The 18,673-nt window shown below is 45.3% G+C and overlaps 1 protein-coding gene across 2 annotated transcripts in view; it reads right to left on the bottom strand.

Annotated features, from left to right (window-relative positions):
• LOC118228451 (zeta-sarcoglycan-like) overlaps positions 1–18,673 on the bottom strand; it is a 164,573-nt gene that overhangs the window by 31,043 nt on the left and 114,857 nt on the right. For both annotated transcript variants that reach the window (XM_035419974.1, XM_035419975.1), the window contains exons 3-4: positions 16,230–16,331; positions 237–324 (exon numbers count right to left, since the gene is read on the bottom strand). In XM_035419974.1, coding sequence (XP_035275865.1) covers positions 237–324; positions 16,230–16,331 — 190 coding nt within the window. The remainder of the gene's footprint in view (positions 1–236; positions 325–16,229; positions 16,332–18,673) is intronic.

Consider the following 18,673-nt stretch of genomic DNA (forward strand, 5'->3'; position numbering starts at 1 on the left):
ACCCTTTAGAGTGTGATTATAACGTCATTGACTGAACATTCTAATGCTGATGTAACAATCAGAACTGGGGATTGTGAGGGATGGAGTTCTAGAACACTGACATAAGAGTTTGGGGGGGGGGGGGGAAACAGAAGACAAAAGACCACTCTTCAAAGGGTTAAGAAGCATAGATGACATCACAGAGGCTGAGTACCTGCAGAGCCAGCAGGACCTCTGAGGACGTGCGGGGCACTCACCCACTGTCAGCTGTCCCGTCAGCTGACCAAGGCCGTTCCTGGCGTTGACCGTCACGTTCCTGTCCGACTGCAGGACCAGGGGGCTGTCCTGGAACCCGGGGGGGGGATAACAGAAGGACAGGGGGAGAAAGAGAGGAATTTGGTTTGGGGGGGGGGGGTGAAATAGAGAAAGGAACAGAGAGGGAATGACAATAGGAAATGAAATACAGAGGGAGAAAAGAGAAGTGTGAGACAGAGGGGGGTAGGGCAAGAAAAAGAAAGGTAGGAAGAGAGAAAGGGAAAGAGGAATAGAGATGGGTGACGAGAGAGACAGAGAGAAAAGAATAAAATCAGGGCAGAGTAAGGTACACAGGGAGAGAGAGGGAAAGAGAAGAGAACAAGGGAGAGACATACAGGGGCAAAGAGAAAGAGTAAAGGAGTGAATTACAGTGTGTGAGCGAGAGACGTAGTGAATGAAAGAAAAGAAAGTATGAAAGCAAAAGGCGGAGAAGGAGATAGGTGGGGTCGAGAGAGAGGAGAAATAAAAAAAGGAGACGGAGAGAAGGGAAGAGAGGAGGGGTGAGCGCATTCGTTAAACTCAACATCGCGGCAGCCTTTCAAACACGTGTCACCTCGGACGCCGCAGTGGTCGTGAGCGCCCGTCACCGTTCCTTTTGCTAGCGCCCACAAACCCCAGCCAAGCAAGGGGGGAGAGAGACACCGGCAAAGTCCCATAACCACATAATCTCAGACTACAGGGACAGATTACGGGATAGCCACACTCAACAGCCTCCCACGATGGACCGGGCTACGCAGCGGGACAGAGCTGTAGCGCCAACTCCCACGCCGAGCAACACGTGCCTCTCCCTCCGCGTCCCCCCTTCTCACTTTTCAAAAACTAGCTTAACTGCCATGACAGATACAATGCCTGGCATTGCCAAAGTGCGTGCATAATGACATCAGCGCAATCAATAATGAGAATTGATAATTGATAATAATTACCACACAGCCAGGGTGCCGGGTGCTCAGTAATTAGCAAGTACGAACAAGGCAGCAATAATGATAAATGCGAGAAACCCAGCTGACAATAACAATTTAAAGTGACTGATCTCACGGCTGTGTGATGCTGTAGTTGCCTGCTCGCTGTCCCGCGGGCTGTGGGGTCTGTGGCTGTCTCTCTCTACACCTGGGTACCTGGGTGGGTCAAGCAGGGGTGTAGCACAAAATTCTGGGCCCTATACATGAGCGGTCTCTGTGGGCCCCCTTCCTCTCTTGATTCGTGTGTCTCACGCATCATTCCAGGCTTTTCGAAGGCCCTCCCCCCCATTCAGACTCTGGGTAGTCAGTCCCTCCACTGCGACGCCCCTGTGGGTCAGCGTTCCGCTCTCTCCCTCCCTATGTCTTTCTCACTCCCTCTCTCAATTCAACTCAAAATGCTTTATTGGCAGGACATGTTAAAATATACCTTTGCAGAAACAAATATGTTTTTGCATACATTTTACTGCAGTACTGCTAATATCACATTTTGAATCAGTGTGCACAAAAACACAGTCAAGAGTAAATACAATTGATCCAGAATAAATAAGCGATATAAAATAAAGCTGCCTCAGGCAGTTTTTACTGATGTCGCATTGCTTTCCTCTGCTGTCCTCCCTGTTTGTTTCTATTTTCACTGCCGGAATCACTGTACTGATCTAATTCATATGACTCCGCGATTTAAAAAAAACATCCAAGGTTATTGTACATCCTCTACTTGCTATCTCTCTATCTATCTCTCTCTCTGTCTGTCTCTCTCTCTCTCTCTCTCTCCCACATCCCCTCTCTATCCATCACCATTTCACTATTGAGAAGAGAACAAAGAACAGCAATTGCAGGTTAATTACACGGGTTACGAAATTGTCAAAATGGTGAAGGGGGGGCGGGCGGGGGGGGGGGACTGCTTTTGTCAGTCACAGCGGCATCGCAGGTGATGCGACGCTTCGGGTCAGGCAGCAGTGGGTGGAGATCCGGAGGGTTCCGGAATGACGGACGTTTAAGTGTTCCGACTTCGGAAGGCGATAAGATGGTGCTCTTTGCTGCGCGGCAACGGAAGTGGGCCCCGGGAGCACACAAAACAAACCCGGGGAAAGCATTTTGTTGGACAGCGTGCCCTGCGTTTAGGAAGCGGCCCTTCCGAGGGCCGTTGACCTGGTAGGAGATGAGCCTTTGGCTGGCGGAGCACAAGTTATTTTTCTAACGCTCACTGACGCTTTGTTTGCTTTTGTTGTTTTTGTTTTTTTTATTTTTCCAGGAAAATGTACAATTAATTTCAAAGCGCAATTAGATGAATTACAAACAGACCCTGATGGCCTTTTAATAGGCCTCTTCTTCAACCGTTTTCCCCATTAACACAACAATGAGTCCTAACGCGCACCAACAAAACAAAACAATAAAAAAAAAAAAAAATTGGCACACATCACAGCAACAGCAAAAAAAAAAAATAATAATAAAGGGGGGAAAGCAAAACTCCAAAAGCATGAGGGAAAAGATATACAGTCGCATTTCCTTAAATCATCCTTGCATTGGTGCCAGCGCCACTGCGGGTAACAGAAATGCATTTTATTACGTCGCATTCATTGAACAGACACTCTTATCCAGAGTGACTTAGAGTGCAGGGGAACATAAGAGCACCCCTGTCCTATGTTTCACGTCGGCACAAAAAGAGTCATTAATCTCATTCAGTGCAGTTCAGGTTTTGCCCTATAGAGAGAAACACGCAAATCCTGAGACAGAGGCTGGCATTCAGTCAACATTCACCGCTAACTATCACCGCTGACTATGACTAACAATTAAATGTGAGAAGGTTTTTTTTTTTTGTTTTTCTTTCACAAGCAGTTTGGTGGGTTCAGCCGAAATTAACACCCGACTGAGTTTGTGAAGAAAAGGTGCAATGGTTATGTTTACTTATAGGTTTTCTTTCCAGAAAAGGAAAGACAAAATGTTGAGAGAGCCTGGGAAAGAACTGTGAGTGTGGTGCTGTATGTTCTGCCAAGAGCACCCAGTGCAAGGCTAAAGGTCGGACGGGCATCGATGAGGGAGAGCTTGAGACCTGGAGCTTGAGGTCGTTCCACCTCGCAAAACCTCTGACCTCGTGTTCATGGCAGGCATGACCAATCCACTTCTCACACGCTTCTTTACTTCTCTCTCGCTCTCTCTCTCCCTCCCTTTCTCTTTCTCCCCTCCCTCTCTGTCCCTCTCTCACACACATACACATACCTTCTCTCTCTTTCTCTCTCTCTCACACGCACACACACACCTCTCTTTCTCTCACACACACACACACACATTTCTCTGTCTTTCTCTCTCTCTCTCTCACGCACACACACACACCTCTCTCTCTCTCACACACACACACACACCTCTCTCTCTCACACACACACACACACACATCTCTCTCTCTCTCACACACACACACACACACACACACACACCTCTCTGTCTCACACACACACACACACCTCTCTCTCTCACACACACACACATCTCTCTCTCTCTCCCACACACACACACACACACCTCTCTCTCTCTCTCTCTCTCTCACACACACACACATCTGAAGCGCGGCCCTTCCCTGGGCCCAGGTGGCGTTTTTGCATCGCTCTCTCTCCTCTCCGGCTTTGCTGTGATCTCAGGTCTCATCAGAGACACTGCATCCTTGTTGTTGTTCACCAAGGTCAAGTGCAGACCAAAGAACGAGGCACTCAAGCCCCGAGATGGGCTTTTAAACGTCAGTCCATCAGCAGCCTCTCTTTCACATTCGTTACTTCTGCAGTGGTGTATTACCTCGACCATAGAATATAGCATGGACAACAAAGCCTGTATGCAATATAATACAAGAGGACAAGCTTTTCCAACAATGACGGGTTAAAGAGACGGAATTTTTTTTTCTTCTGTGTAGCACATGTATTGATCGATACTGCTCAGCAGGCCAACGCACTGCCTTGCACAGTGGGGTGAGCACAATCGAACTGAAATGAAGCCGTGTACGGTCACCGGGAATGTTCCAGAACATCCCTTGAAAAATATCTCTGACAGTACACGCCATTGCTCGTGAAACATAAGAAACCTTAGATGAACTGGGCACAGAAACTTCCACCAAACAAACCCAAACTTCCAACAAGCAAAACCTAACAGTCACTCCTCATTCAAAGTCACTTAGGCCTTCTCTTCCTGCGAAGCTAGTCATAGTTAGAGGACACTAGGACAGTCCAGAAGTTTGATACATGACCCTATGCATGTTGGGATTAATTCGCTTAATTAATGCATGTGCTACACCTGTGTGGTAGCCTCAGGTTTGTGGCTAAATGGCTTCCATGTTTACAACCGAGTATTTCAGAGGAGAGTCAACCCAAGCCAGTTGTACTTGTGACCGGTGTGAGTAAAGAACGGTGGTTGGATTCAGACTTGGAGAGCAACCGTGCGTGCAACAGCCAATCACAGGGCCGTGACCCACAAACCATTTTCCTCGGCGCTGAGGCCAGAGAGGCAGAGGGTTCCACTTTGGAAGGTCACTGGAGCGATTCAGCAGTGAGACTGAACCCATGACATTCTGGGTGAGTGCAGATGTAACTGCCACAGCTGCCCAGATAGCGACTGAGTGATGGCCCAGTGCTGGCCCACACTTAGCAGATCAACTGTCCAACATACCGCCGTGGGATGGCAGCGATGAACCCATCCGAATCTGGCAGCCAGAACGCAGCCGCAACTCAACCTTGATGGTCAGGTGTGATATGCACGTGGGCAACGGTTAGCCCAGAATCCAAATGTCACAATACAAACTTCAATGTGGCTGGTTACAGTTGGGGCACTTTTGGGCCCAGAATTTAAAACGCCGCACAAACCTTACATGTGGTTGGCTGCAGTTGGCCAACTTTCGGCCCACAATGCACTTGCAGTTGCCATAACCACAACAACCCTTAAAATGCCTGAACTCAACCATATTTGGCCCAGAATTTACCGGCTATCAGGGCTAGGGCCCTGTTGAGCGAAAGACTTAACGCAAGTCCTCCAGTCTTGAGCCACACCCTCTGGGATGCAAAGACAGAGGAAATCTGGCAGGTGCCACACTTGGCCAAGGCGAGTCATCACCAACCCACCGAGCCCAAAGGAGGGCAAGTTACTCCCCCACCTCCTACCTCCCTTTTTTTTAAAAAATCTACACCTTATTTGGGTTCGACGAAAAGAAACGAAAATAAAATTAGCGGAACCGAAACGCGCGGCTGACCTGTTTCTCCCCCCCCACACCCCCCCGCTTAATATCCTTGTGTTCTGGAAATGAAAATAATAATCGGAGAAAAGCGGCGTTGATCAAGCACAGCCAAGCCCCGTTTACACTTCGGCACCTGCTATTCATTACGCCCCGTTTCCTCCTCCATTCTCTCCTTCCGCCGTGTTTATTAAACCAAGCAAAAAAAGAAAAAAAGACTTTAATAAGCCACACCTGCTTGCCCCTAATTTTAGAACGGCAGATATCTCCAGTGACATTTTCGAACGCGCGCCAATGCGAAATATTTTTTCCAGCGCTCGGATCCGTTCCAATTAATCCCGCTCCTTTATTTTCCGCTCGTGATGTGGCGCGATATTGTTCTGTTTACAATCGTGCCGAAGCCCGGAGAAGGCTGAGTGGAACGAGGCTCTTCGCTCCGAGCTCCCTTACGCAATCCTTTGAAAGCTCGCTCGCTCGCGCACACGCGTTTAATGCATCCATAAACCAGTCTGAAGTGCTCTGCGGTCTGAATGCTAAAGAGCTGAACCGAATACACAAATGGGATTTATTTATGATATTGCAGAAGGCATTTACCGGTATTAGAGACAGCAGCATCAAAATGCTGATGCGTTAATGTTCTTTTTTTGTTTTTTGTTTTTTTTTCGACGCCCTTCGACGCGACGGCCTCCACATGAACGCACGCAGCAAAGTGGATCAGCATTTTCGGTGACGTCAATAATTATCCGATCAATCATGTCGGACCTGGGCTCTTTTTTTTTTTTTTTTTTAAGTAACGCCTATTTCCATGAATCGCTGAAAGTTTGAAACTATGTAAAAAAATTTAACATAGATCTTACACAGATCAACTGATGCGGATGTAAATACATGCAAATTAAAGTTGAAAGCCTGCATAGTCATTGTTTCATTTCAAATGCAATGTGCTGGAGTACAGAGCAAATAAATAAATAAATAAATTGTGTCCCAGTCAGAATACTTATGCACTGGGAGGGAGGTGGATGGCTAATGAAATTGAGCAAAATCTTATCTACCTTATGTTTTTTTTAAAACCCCAGGTAGCCTAACACCTTTAGCCTGTAGTGCAAGTAAAACAGGCAATAAAGCTGCAAGGAATATAGCAAAGAAGAAGGAGTTAGGCTTAGATGTGCAGGGCCAAGTAAACACATTGTGGCAAGGTTATTCCCCGCGAGAAATTGCAAAGAAGTTTAAGATTTCAGAAGGGTCCAGCTGATGGGCAGTAATGTTAACAGGAGAAGACCAGGAAGGCCAAGAGGCAGTAGACAAATATCTTGCGGTGTCCAGCAAAAGAAACCGTAATAAAATTGCACCACCACTAAGGAAAGAACTCAATGAGGCTGAAGAGAAACCAGTTCCTCTGTTTCCTGTGAAATAGCAACTATGATTTGCTGGTCTAATAGGAGATGTATCTGCCTTTTCCCAATCTTTTTTGTCCAGTCTTGATGGTGCTTGGCCCACTGGAGTCTTTTCTTCTTGCTAAAAGCACAGCACACAGCGATGGCCTTTTTGCAGATACACAGGGAGCAACTGTTGAGCAGTCCTTGAGTGTTTTTACTTTAATTATAATCATTTGAATGAGGAACACCATTAGGACGCATGATTTAATTATGAGATTAATAAGCAGGGGACTGCAGATTGCCACTTATCTTTACTTCAACATCACTACCTCGCTGAATATCAGCGTAGAAGGAAAAGAGAGAGAAAGAGAGGCAGTCTCAGAGACTTAAGAGCAGCTGTATTTCCTGGGTAATTTTAGGGGCCCAAACACATAGAAAATATGTATTTGTTGGACCACGTCGAGGGCGTAGCGGCGGACGCTATCAGTGCCGTTCATCAGAGTGCACTCTTGAGCGTTCCCCCCCACCCGTGACTCCAAACCCATCGCCTCTAGTCCCGACCTCAGACACGCTATCTCTACAGCACCTGGAAAGGGAAGTCACAGTTCACGAGACTGGTTTCTGCTAAAAAAAAAAAAAAAAAAATGCCTCTGCATTCTGATTTGGTTCCAGCAAGTTTTTGCCAGTGTTATGTTAAAGGTAAATGGTTGACCTGGCTCGAATAGCCGCCTCCAGTTACAATTTGCCAGAAGTTCATTTAGTTTGTTTACCAAAAACAAAGCTAGAGAAATATGTAAACATCAATAACACATTTAAGACAATACATCATTTTCTTTGTTTTTTTATTGCAAAAGGGGAAGCTGTTTTGCTAAATACTGTCACTTTACTTTGCAGCTTAAACAGCCCTGGAGGTATATCCAGGATTACAGTCTGTGAAACCCTGAATAAGACTCTTAGACCTGTATTCAATCTACAGCACTTCAAAAATGGCTTATAATACCATGGAGCTTCATAGACAGGTATTCAATCTATCAGCCATTACTGCTTCTTAGGCCTTCTCCCTGAACATGTTCCATTCTCTTTTTATTTTTTTATTAGTGTTTTGCTTTTTTTTCTGACATCCTGTGGCAATGGACACAGACCATGTAGTCTTAACGATGACACAGTCGGGTGATCTGCACTGGTTTCCCTCCTTTTTCTCTGTGAGTGCATACAGTAAATCCCTTTCCTTCAGTCTACATGATAAGTCACCGCTCTAGCAGTGGATGCAAGGATACTGGACGCAGGCCCCAGAGAATTACCCGAAATCACACAGTGCTGCCCTGCACCTCCGTGCGTGCTTTGCGTCTGAAAGCCACGCAGGGCTGTGATTGGATGGTACCTGGACGGGAGGACCCTGGGGGGTACTCAGGTAGCCGATGTTCTTGGTCGGCAGGTGAAAGCCTTCCCTCTGAAGCAAACCGGAAAGCTCCAGTGTAACGATGGGGACGGTTGTAGGAGACGCCGTCCTTCAGGTGAGACACCGTTGGTCATTAAAGGATCCCACACTGCTTGCTGCAAAGAACAGGGGGTTCCCCCGTGTCCTGGCCAAATCCTGGCTGCCATTCATCAACCAGGTAGGGTCTACATAATGTACCCCCTCCCTCAATTACAGTAAAGCAGGAAAAAATCCTGACACTTATCATACCATATGTTCTTCTTCTTTATCTTTCTCTTGCCCTTCTCATTATTATTCATATGATGCAGTGATGTGCTGAACAGTAAGACGCTGCAGAAATGTTATATAAAAACAGTACAGAGTTCTTACATGTGATGATTTTAGGAGCGCATGTAATTGACATTAAGATTGCATGATGCCAGAGTCGTTGGGACACTCAGTAGATCAATAATGTCTTCACCCTCATCTCTTCAGAGCGCGTATTGATGTTCATATGTTTTTATCATGATTTCCATAGAAACACAGAATCCATAAAAAATACAGAAGTAAATAGTACGTTTGGAAAAAGCCATTGCTTTGTTATTGCTATCCACCCACCAAATACATTGCACTATATCCTTACAATTAAAACAAGGAAGCAATGAAGTTATTTTTAACTGTGTCATTATTTTCACAACTTCATGAGTTTGGCAGTCACTCTAATTCCAAAAAAAAAGTATTTTGAAAGAAATAAAGTGTATTTTGCCTGTGCTGTACTGATGTAGCACTGGGCTGAATCTGGACCTAAGCTTCAGACCTGTCGGAGCTAGCTCAGAAAATCCCTGCTTGGATATCAGTATGTATTGTCAGGAGACGCACAGCAACTGTTGCTATGCAATATCGGTGTACCTGTTAATATGAATAAGACACGTGAAACAACCAACCAATGGGAGGTGTTCTGGCCCTCTGCTTCTCTCCTTGGTGATGCTGACCTGCACCCCCACCCCCCCCCCCAACACACACCTGATCAATAATACATGTTGGTTGCTTCCAGCTCTCTCTCGGTAGATCTAGACAGCAGCGAGTTACGTAAGATGCTTCTGCAAACTCAGAGGGAACGAACAGTAAAGTCTCGCTCTCTAATAACTGAGGGGTACGAATTCCCCCGTCAGCTTTCTTTTCGTCCCAGCAAGCCTTACTTGCTTTTTTGGGGGGGACTACAGTGCCCCCCCAGTTCTCCCCCTGTTTGTCTGCGATCTCTCTCTCGCACCTTCCCGAAAGGGTCAGATTGCCGCGCTGTCAGAAAGCTTAGGACCGAGGGCCTCTTCCCCCCCCTGTGAGCTCCTGAAGTGGTGGAGTGGCTCTTCCTGTAATCCACACAACAGGAAGGCAACGGGGGACCTTGCTGAAGGATCGAGCGTTTCTGCCAGCCTTGCACTATTTAGCGCTGGACATGGCGATGGTAGGAGGCCTTGGCAGATTTATCGTCTGGATAGAGACATCAATGGACCCCAATATCAATGACATCACTCCGCCCCAATCACTCTCCCGAACCACAACAGACCTGTGCAATGCTTATTGAATCCTTTCATTGTCTTATCGGTGCATCAATTAATTAACTATTATAATTAAATAGCTGCAGGGTGAACAGGGGAATTGCCAAGAGGGTGTAAATGCTTTGCATCCACCTGGGGCAGGCACTGCTCACTGCTGCCATAAAGCAAAGGGGCATTTTACTACCGCAAAGCACAGCTGAGTTTATCATTTCGCGTTTTTTTTTTAGTCTTGTGCTTGGCCTTGTCTTTAGTAGCCCGTGTGACGGATAGCAAATGTAGCCAATGTTCAAAAACCAGACACTATACTGACACTGTGCTGACTCACGCGCTTTCTTATGCAATGCTACTGGCTCAAAGAGTGTTAATTACCTTCTTTCATAGTTACTGCTGGTCTTATAAATGTATGGGAGGCACTTATGTGCTTTGTTTTATAACAGGCTCAGGGATGAGAGTGTCTGTTAATTAGGCAGAGATGTAAATTATCACAGACGTGTCGGTTGGGTGGTGCATGTCCGTCACGTCCTCACTGGCTCTAAGCCAGAGGCTTCAGCCTGATGCCAGAGGGTTGTAGGTTCAATCCTCATCTGCCATCCAAAAGAGCAGAACCAGAATGCTAAGTTTTTTTTGGTCTGCCCAACCTCCTTACAAATGTTAGCCACTGCTTCTTGGCAATGCTATTGGTGTCAGAAGCAGTGAATTGTGGGTAAAGCACCTCTAATAGACTGTAAACCCCCCAGTCTGGCTCTCTCACTCTCTCTTTCTCTCTCCCTATCGCTCTCTTCCTTTCCCTCTCTCGACAAAGATCTCATGTCTATGATTCCCCCCCTCCCTCTCAAAGGGCTTTATGTCTAAATGGTAAAAATAAATAAATAAACGAGTAATAAGACATACATATGGCAGGTAATGATATCATTCATCTGGTTTTTTTCCTGACGTACAGTGTGTCTGCGCAGTCTTGGCTGTCGTAGATAATTCAGTGTTTCAGCTCGATTATGCAGCAGCTTGTACTGGAAATGTGCGATGATGCTCTTTTGCCTTGAATACCAATCGGGTAATTTATATTATTTTATTTATTTTTAGTGACCTGTTTATGAATTATTAACGCGCGGCGGAGCCCCTCAATCTCCATCGGCGTGTTTTCCGTGGCAGTTATGTGCGGTGCGTTCCCCTTTTTTTTACACTCTCTAAAATAAAACACACGCACACACGGCTTAATTAAAGTGCGGGACCATATGTTCTGCCAAAGTCTAATGAATGATGCACGCTGCATAATGTCTCCGCCGCTCTCTCGCACGCTCTCAAAATCAAAGCGCTGAACACAGACATGTTCACATGGTCTGTATGAGAATGCCACTGCATGCACAGACTAAGCACATAGCAAGTTTTCACTAATTCGTCCTTGTTTTTTTAATGAACACTTACTGAGAGCTTCAGATACTTTTGAGTTGTTTTTTTTCTTCCTGTTTTAAAGCTAACTGAGAGCAGGCAGCCAACAGAGGGCGCTGTCCAAGACAAACTGCACTACCCTGTGACTACATTACATTGCATTCATTTGGCAGATGTTTATATCCAAAGCGACGTACAATAAGTGCATAACTATGCAGTGACTACTAAGCACTGCACCTGCATTGATTTGCTCTTCCTCTTCACCTGATTTTTATTGCTTCCAAAAAAAAAACTACAAGGAACAATGATGACATTGAATTTGAGTGTGTGATAATATAAAGATTTTTTTTTTTGACAATACCTTGAGAATTTAACATGGAACAATGCAGCTGAGGAAACCCTGACAAAATGGATGCAAATATCACAGAATTTGCACAGAGCAAAAAATCCAGATCTAAATGTCACTGGCTTACACGGGGGATCAGCCAAGAAACTGATGCCATTTGGGGCAGGTACGGCTGTAATCTCAATTACAGCAGCGTCAATTAATTAAATGTCCTGTCTTAATTACTTTGTGCGAGGTAAAATAATGTATAGTCCAACTGACCTCGAATGTGAATTCAAATTCACGCGAGACAGGGACGAAAGCAGGACGACATCGTCCTGACGTATTGGCGAAAGTTATTATTTTTTTTTTAAATGAAATGCATCGGTGCGACTGCGTTCCTCTGCGCAGTCCTTGAATATGAACCCAGGAGGCTAACATCGCCGACCTGGGCTGTTTCGCCCATCAGGCCGCGCGTTATCAGTCGTATCGTTGTCAGGTATCGGCTCGACGGTGACCTGCCGCGTGCCTTTTTTTTTTTTTCCCAACCGATTTATGGCGTCTCGCAAGGTCGGAACGAAACGTCGCCCGCCCCCGCATTTCCATAACTGCCCGTCTGACTGACATCCATTCTCGAGCATTCATCCGGCTCGTCCGAAGGTCGCCATGTTGGAATCCAATCACACCAGAGTGCTTTCTGCCCACTTTATTGGCTCGACCATCATCAGGAACCTTCACCCTTAATGTATCTCTGCTCCAGATCCCCAGTCTTCTCTTTTGATGTGAAATACTATGATCACAGCCAGAGGGTTGCCTTTTTCTTGTTGATCTTTTTCTTTAAACCCCAGTCATACTGTGCAATAATATTCATATATATATATATATATATGAATATATAACAATCATTTTTATAAAATGTAATCAAAAAACAACTATTTTTAAAAATGTAATATATATACTGTATATATACAAACAATCTACAGCACATGAACATCTATACACTTTGAGAAAAAGCGTGCTATTGGAAAAAGGAGTTAATTCAATATAAATGCAGATAAGCATGATGAATATTCCGATAGAAACTTCAGCAAAAAAATAAATAAAAAATTCAAAATAGGCAATGATTTTGCAATTAGCTTCATTAAATTGGTGAAATGGAAAGAAACACAGCGCTTAGGATATTTAAAGCCCCGAGCTTTAGGCATTCAAAGCCTTATCCCTGTGGGTTCTCAATTCACAAATAAGAGATTAATATGAACTTTTATTCTGATATAGAAGGCCACTTTTAAGTCCAATTTTAAAAAATGACTTTGAACAGTCTTTTGACACGTTCCAGTTCCACCTGTGTCACACCAGTTGCACTTCCTAGTCTGGATAAATTGCCAAATCAACCAATCACGGCCATGGTTATTCCCCAGTAGAAAGTTCCAAAATGGTCTAACATTGCAGGATGGGACGCCATAAAGTCAGCCACAGGTCTGTGGCTGATCACCACGGCAACAGCCAAATGCAAACAGATTCAGAAGGCAGAATATCAATCTGATTCAATGCTCCACAAGCTTAAATATACGTGTTAAATTTAACGATGCATTCTGTCTTTTTTAGGGCCATCTCTTCCTACTCCCCGGCGTTCGTCCTATCAGCCGCTTGAACTCGCATCGGCGTGCGAAAATGACACCGAAACAAAGTTTTGTGGGCGCGCCGGCGTTTCGATTTACGGACGAAGCGCACCGCAGTTACAGCCGGATTCGATTTGGAGCTTAAGCAACGTTCACCGCGGCCTAAGGTTCGGTGACATTCACACCTCATACGGCGCATACCGGATTCCGGTTGACATTTTGATCCCTTGCGTCGGAAGGAAGAAAATAGAAAAATGAGAGAAATAAAGAAAAATGCAATAAAGGCAAGACAGTCGTGTAGCCTCTTCAGCGGGGACCATAAATCACCCGGTATGTAGGGGGGAGATAAATAGATCAAGGAAAAAAATAATACAAATATCTGGGGAGCGCTTGAGTTTTCTTCTTCTTCTTCTTCTTCTTCTTTTTTTTTGAAAGAAAAGTCCCGACTCAGGCATTTTCAACTTCGTCACCTGGGATTATTGAGCTAGAAGGAGCGTTAGGGAGGTGGAGGACGGGGACGGGGGAGATGGGGGTAAATAAATATATAAAGCCCGCCGGTCCTCCAAGCGACAGACTCTCAGCGGCTCCCAGGAGGAACAATTATATAACCGAGGTTTGGGAGAGAGGGTGCCGGCCTGTCACCCGCGGAGCATTAGAGTAGCCCGGCCTGTCGGGCATGCTCAGGATTTAATGGCCTGCATGGACTGAGACGGCCTCTCCATTAGCAGAGGCAGAGGGTGTGTGGAGGAATGCGGGAAGCACGAGAGAGGGGCACCGACCTTATTTTTTGGGGCATAAAATGCGCCTTGTCCACCGCGAGCATGGGGATTTGTCTATTTTTTAATTTAAAAAAAAAAAAAAACAGAAATGCCCATCGATTTGCCAGGATGCTGCGTGCAAGATAAAATAAATTAAGTACAAATACGGCAAGCGTGTTGACATGAGACTGCAAATGAGGAGAGTAAAAGCACCAAGCGATGCGGTGTTTTTGGATATGTGGGGTGCGTACGGACGGCGCTCATTGCGGTTCATGTATCTGCGCTATCGCGCGATGGAAAGTCACAGGTGTTTAATTTCTAGTAACGGTGATGAGGGTTGAAAATGTGAGCGGTTCTGTCACTCTGACTGGTTCATTTAGGATTATAACAGTTACGCAAGACTGGGTGTGTTGGGCGATGTAATAGGATATGAAAGCTTCATAGACTGACTCTCGGCTTAATGAAGGCCAGTGCCGCTGGGGAGGGGGGCAGGGAGGGGGGCGGGGAGGGGGCACGAATCGAGGATTGGTGCAGAAGGAGAGAGGACAACGATAGATAGGGGGCGGGGTGGGGGTGGGGGGTCGGAGGGGGGCATCGGAGGACACATCGATCACAGTCATAAATTACATCATATTGAAATAAAGCTGTCCAGTAAAGAGAGTATGTAACAATAAAGTAGACGTAGGGTAATAGGCCATCAAATAAGAGAGTGAGAGTAAGGGAACAGGTGCATTTTAATTTAGACAGCAGTTGTCAACAGGGTTTTAAAAAAAGCAGAGAGGAAAAGCAGTAACTGTAGGAATGCAGTCAACATCAGTCCCACTTCTGAGAGGCCCCAACACAGTTACGGCAGTGTGCCACCCAGGAATCGAACTGGCAACTACAAGAGCACTTCCTTACCCACTATACTGCACTGCCACCCCAGCTACTACAATGGAGAGCTCGGAGAGAGCATGGTTACAGGTTCAAATTCTTGGTGAGTTGTTTCCCTTAGACAAGGTTGTCATAATTTTTACAAAAAAATAAATAAGTAAATATGCATTTGCAACTGTGTACCTGTAATGGATATGAAGGGTATGTAAGCAGCACTTATAAAAATAATAATGGACATGGTTGAAATAGCGCAATGATAAGATCTTCAGGGGAGTGCGGATGTTTTGGTATATTTTTCACGAGCAGCATGTGATCTAAAATGATTAATTCATCCACTCGCCGCTTGGCGGAAAGAGCCGTGGGGGCTCCCAGACGAGGGCCCGCCCGGCACGTGGGCCCGTAGGTCGGACCGAGACAGCTGTGCGAGGCGGGGTCACCGATTCACGCTCGTTAAGACCACCGGCGTCAGCTGGGCACCCTGCGTTTTCTCCAGTTAATTACTGGAACTTCATCAGCGAACAGATTCCGGCGACCTGGACCTTTTTGCGGTTCTGGAGCGTTTTTTTCCCGACCCGCTTTCTCCCCCCACCCTCTTACCGATTCAGACCCTCTGTTTCTGCTGATTACGCATTCACACGCAGATGCTCCCCGCACATAATCTCCAACTCTCCGTATGAGTCATAGCTTGCCGAGGATTTCATTAAAACAAAAACTATAAAAATAAATAAAGTTATTTTTTTTGCGAATCGCAGATTAATCTAGTCTGCAGCCCGCACGATGACAGATTTCTACATGTTGTTTGCATAAGTGCTGCTGACGTGTTATCTGTCCGAGGCTAATACAAAAGAAAACACAGATGTACCGATTATTAGCCCCGGAATCAAGGGCTGCATATAAACAGGCTTGCCCTGCGCGTTCGGAAAATGTTTAATCAAAACTAATCAGGAGCGATTTATTGCACTGAGGCAAACAGACTCCAACAGTTTAATGGACTGACTGACATAACACATCACCCCCCCTCGCTCCCACCATCCCACCCACCACGTCCCCCCTCCCCCTCCCCCTCCGCGATGATATCAGGATGTTGTTCTCAGCCGACACGGTCATGTCAATGTCACTTAATTCGAAAAAGACACGTGACTGTTCAATCTTTTTGCGAAAAATAGTACAGCGCAGAATACGAATTTCAAAATTATCTGGAAAATATTGCATATGAAATTGCATTCCACTCTTGATTGCAAAATTAAACGTACAGTAAAATTGTATGTCAGCCAAGGTGTCATATGCCTTCCCTACAAAACATATCATGTATTCTGACAAATGTCATAAATACTTCAATGCTCACATTTTTACCAGTTATTGACACATTTTTCTTGCATTATGAATTCAGTTCCATGCCATGTTCACATGCACATCACCGGTCAGCGTTTCGCTGTAAAATAACACGTCTTCGGGTGCTTACCTTCCTCGATTGCATTTCTTTGACATAGAGTGGGAGGAGGAACTCGGACACGCCCTCCAACCTCACGCCTTGTTTGGTTATGCGAAGATCGCCCATTCCATCCTGCCAAAAAAGACAAATCACATTTTTTAAAAAACCCCTCACTGTTCAAACAAAAAAAGTCTCCAAAAATGGGAAACAATTAAACTGTATCATGTCAAAGACATGGCATGCATTGGTGTGGCAGTACCCCCAAAAACAGACTGTGTATCTGTGGCATTCAGCCCGCCGGTGAACCGGATTGGTCTCGGCAACCCCGGCCGGTGCAGAGAGCACACGCACCTGGGCTTGTAATCAGCCCAGGTGCTTAAAGGTGTGTTTCTCTCCACAGTTCAGGGGCAGAGACCGGGCCCTCACACGGAGAGAGCGAGTTTGAGTTCTGTTTTGTCGGCGCACCAGTCAAAGAAAGAAACTGGTCAGCTGCGGATCCCAGCGGCAAGCTGAAAATCAGTCGCTGAGTTTTTACTTTCTTTAGTCTTTTTTATTTTAGTTTGTTGTTTTAATTTTTTTTTTTTGGGTGAAGTTGTTTATTTGATTTTGTGTTGGAGAGGGTGCGCTCTCTCTCTCTCTCTCTCTCTCTCTCCCCATGCGGCAAATGACGGTCGACTCCTGGAACTGCAGCATCACCCCCCCCTGGGGGGGTGACTGCATTTATTAACTTTCAGTTTAAATGGCAAAGTAATATAGGAAAATTACAAGGATTACAGGGATTACGCCCATATTTCCCCTGTAGGACGGGTTCTGGGTTGGCTGTGGATCTTGCAGCCAAGGGGAAGGGCATAAGTGGTGTGACGTAGGTTTGAACGATGGGAATTGCATCAGCTGTACTTTGCTTGATATTAATAAATCTGTTGAATTATAGGATGAGCATCTTAATATTTTATGTCTATGAATAGCAGCGATGCGCAGTCTATAAAATCTTCATTAAGCACCAGATAGTCGGACCCGCACTAAGCAACATAAACATGGTTATGTGCCGTTTTGGAAAGCGCGGCTATTATAATAATGTGGTTTACATGCCCTGTTTACCGGAAGATAAGGTTAGATTTATAATGAGGTTGACTTACGCGTGGGATGTGCAGGTAGATAAGGTTGCTTTAATATGCATGCATTATCTACTAATGAAGCAAGAAAGGTTTTCTTTATATGATGAAAAAAAAATAATGGCTTGTAGACATTGTGCAAGTACATGGCTGAACAGCGCCCCCAACAGTGCAGGAAATCGAGCGGACTTGCGCCTCCCACGATTATTCGAAAGGCCCTTGCCGCTCTAACCGACGTTCTCCTCGGCGTCAGCGCAACACCATTGAGCGGCAGACTTGTGAATTTCAACCTCCTGTCTCAAACGGGATTGTGTTCAATTCCAAAATGTAAACACAAGGCTTAGGGTTTATTTACTCTCCGTGCTGAAGCTTCACCTGTGCGCAAGGAACAGGCGACACCGACGCATGAGCAGCAGTCAAACAGCATTCAATTAAGACTGCGAGACACAAGGTTTTTTTTTTTTTTTGCCTAAAACCTCCTTTATTTCCTGTTGTTCTGAGGCAGGGATCAGCAACTCACGGTCCTCGAGGGCCGAGAACTGCTGGTTTTCCACCCTCCCTTTGCCTGGGAGTCAGGTGCCAAGACAGTCTGGCCAATCAGTAGCACTGATTACCCAGGAGAAAAGAAAACCAGGGCTGGATTTGGATTCGAGGGCCAGAGTTGATGATCCCTGCTCTATGGTATGTAACACCTGGAGGTTCTCCAAGACAACAAAGATGGAAGAAATGCCGTTCTAATGGTGTAAAGTAAGGGCCGTGTCCACCGGGTACGATGAAAACAACTATAAACTACGGTAATGTACTGTAAATCTTTTGGAGATGCATTATAAAAAATAGTGAGTGATAACACTGTCAGTTGAGCTAATTTTTTTTTACAGTTATTGTTGTTGTGGAGGCACTTTAATTTATTGAAATTTTAACTTTTAAAAATATTTTTATAGCGATCATTACGGTGAAGCCTCCTGAACATTAGAATAAACAACTCTATGAGGCTAGAATTTTAAACAATCTGTCGCATTTGGTAGCAAAATACAGGGTGTCCAACGTGGCCGGCTAACTGAGTAGCAGTCTGGGAAGCAGGAGTCAGAAATTGTGCAATTTCTGAGGTTTTCTGGTGCACTCAGCACCAGAATTTAATCCAAGCATGCCCTAATTTACTAACCTGGTTAAAACGTAATGGACTAATTATGATGTCAATTACCTAATAGCTCCATAAAATTGTGTGTTGTTAACCGTAAAATACTAAATGAGTGCGGTGTAGTGTTATAGTGGCAGATTAAGCCTCTCCAGGTACCCACTCCAGTTCAACAAAATGACACTTACAAAGGCCATCGTTTAAATTATTGAACATGCCCATCCAAT

The sequence above is a fragment of the Anguilla anguilla genome, chromosome 5 (assembly GCF_013347855.1).
Source record: "Anguilla anguilla isolate fAngAng1 chromosome 5, fAngAng1.pri, whole genome shotgun sequence".
In the NCBI taxonomy this organism is placed as follows: domain Eukaryota; kingdom Metazoa; phylum Chordata; class Actinopteri; order Anguilliformes; family Anguillidae; genus Anguilla; species Anguilla anguilla.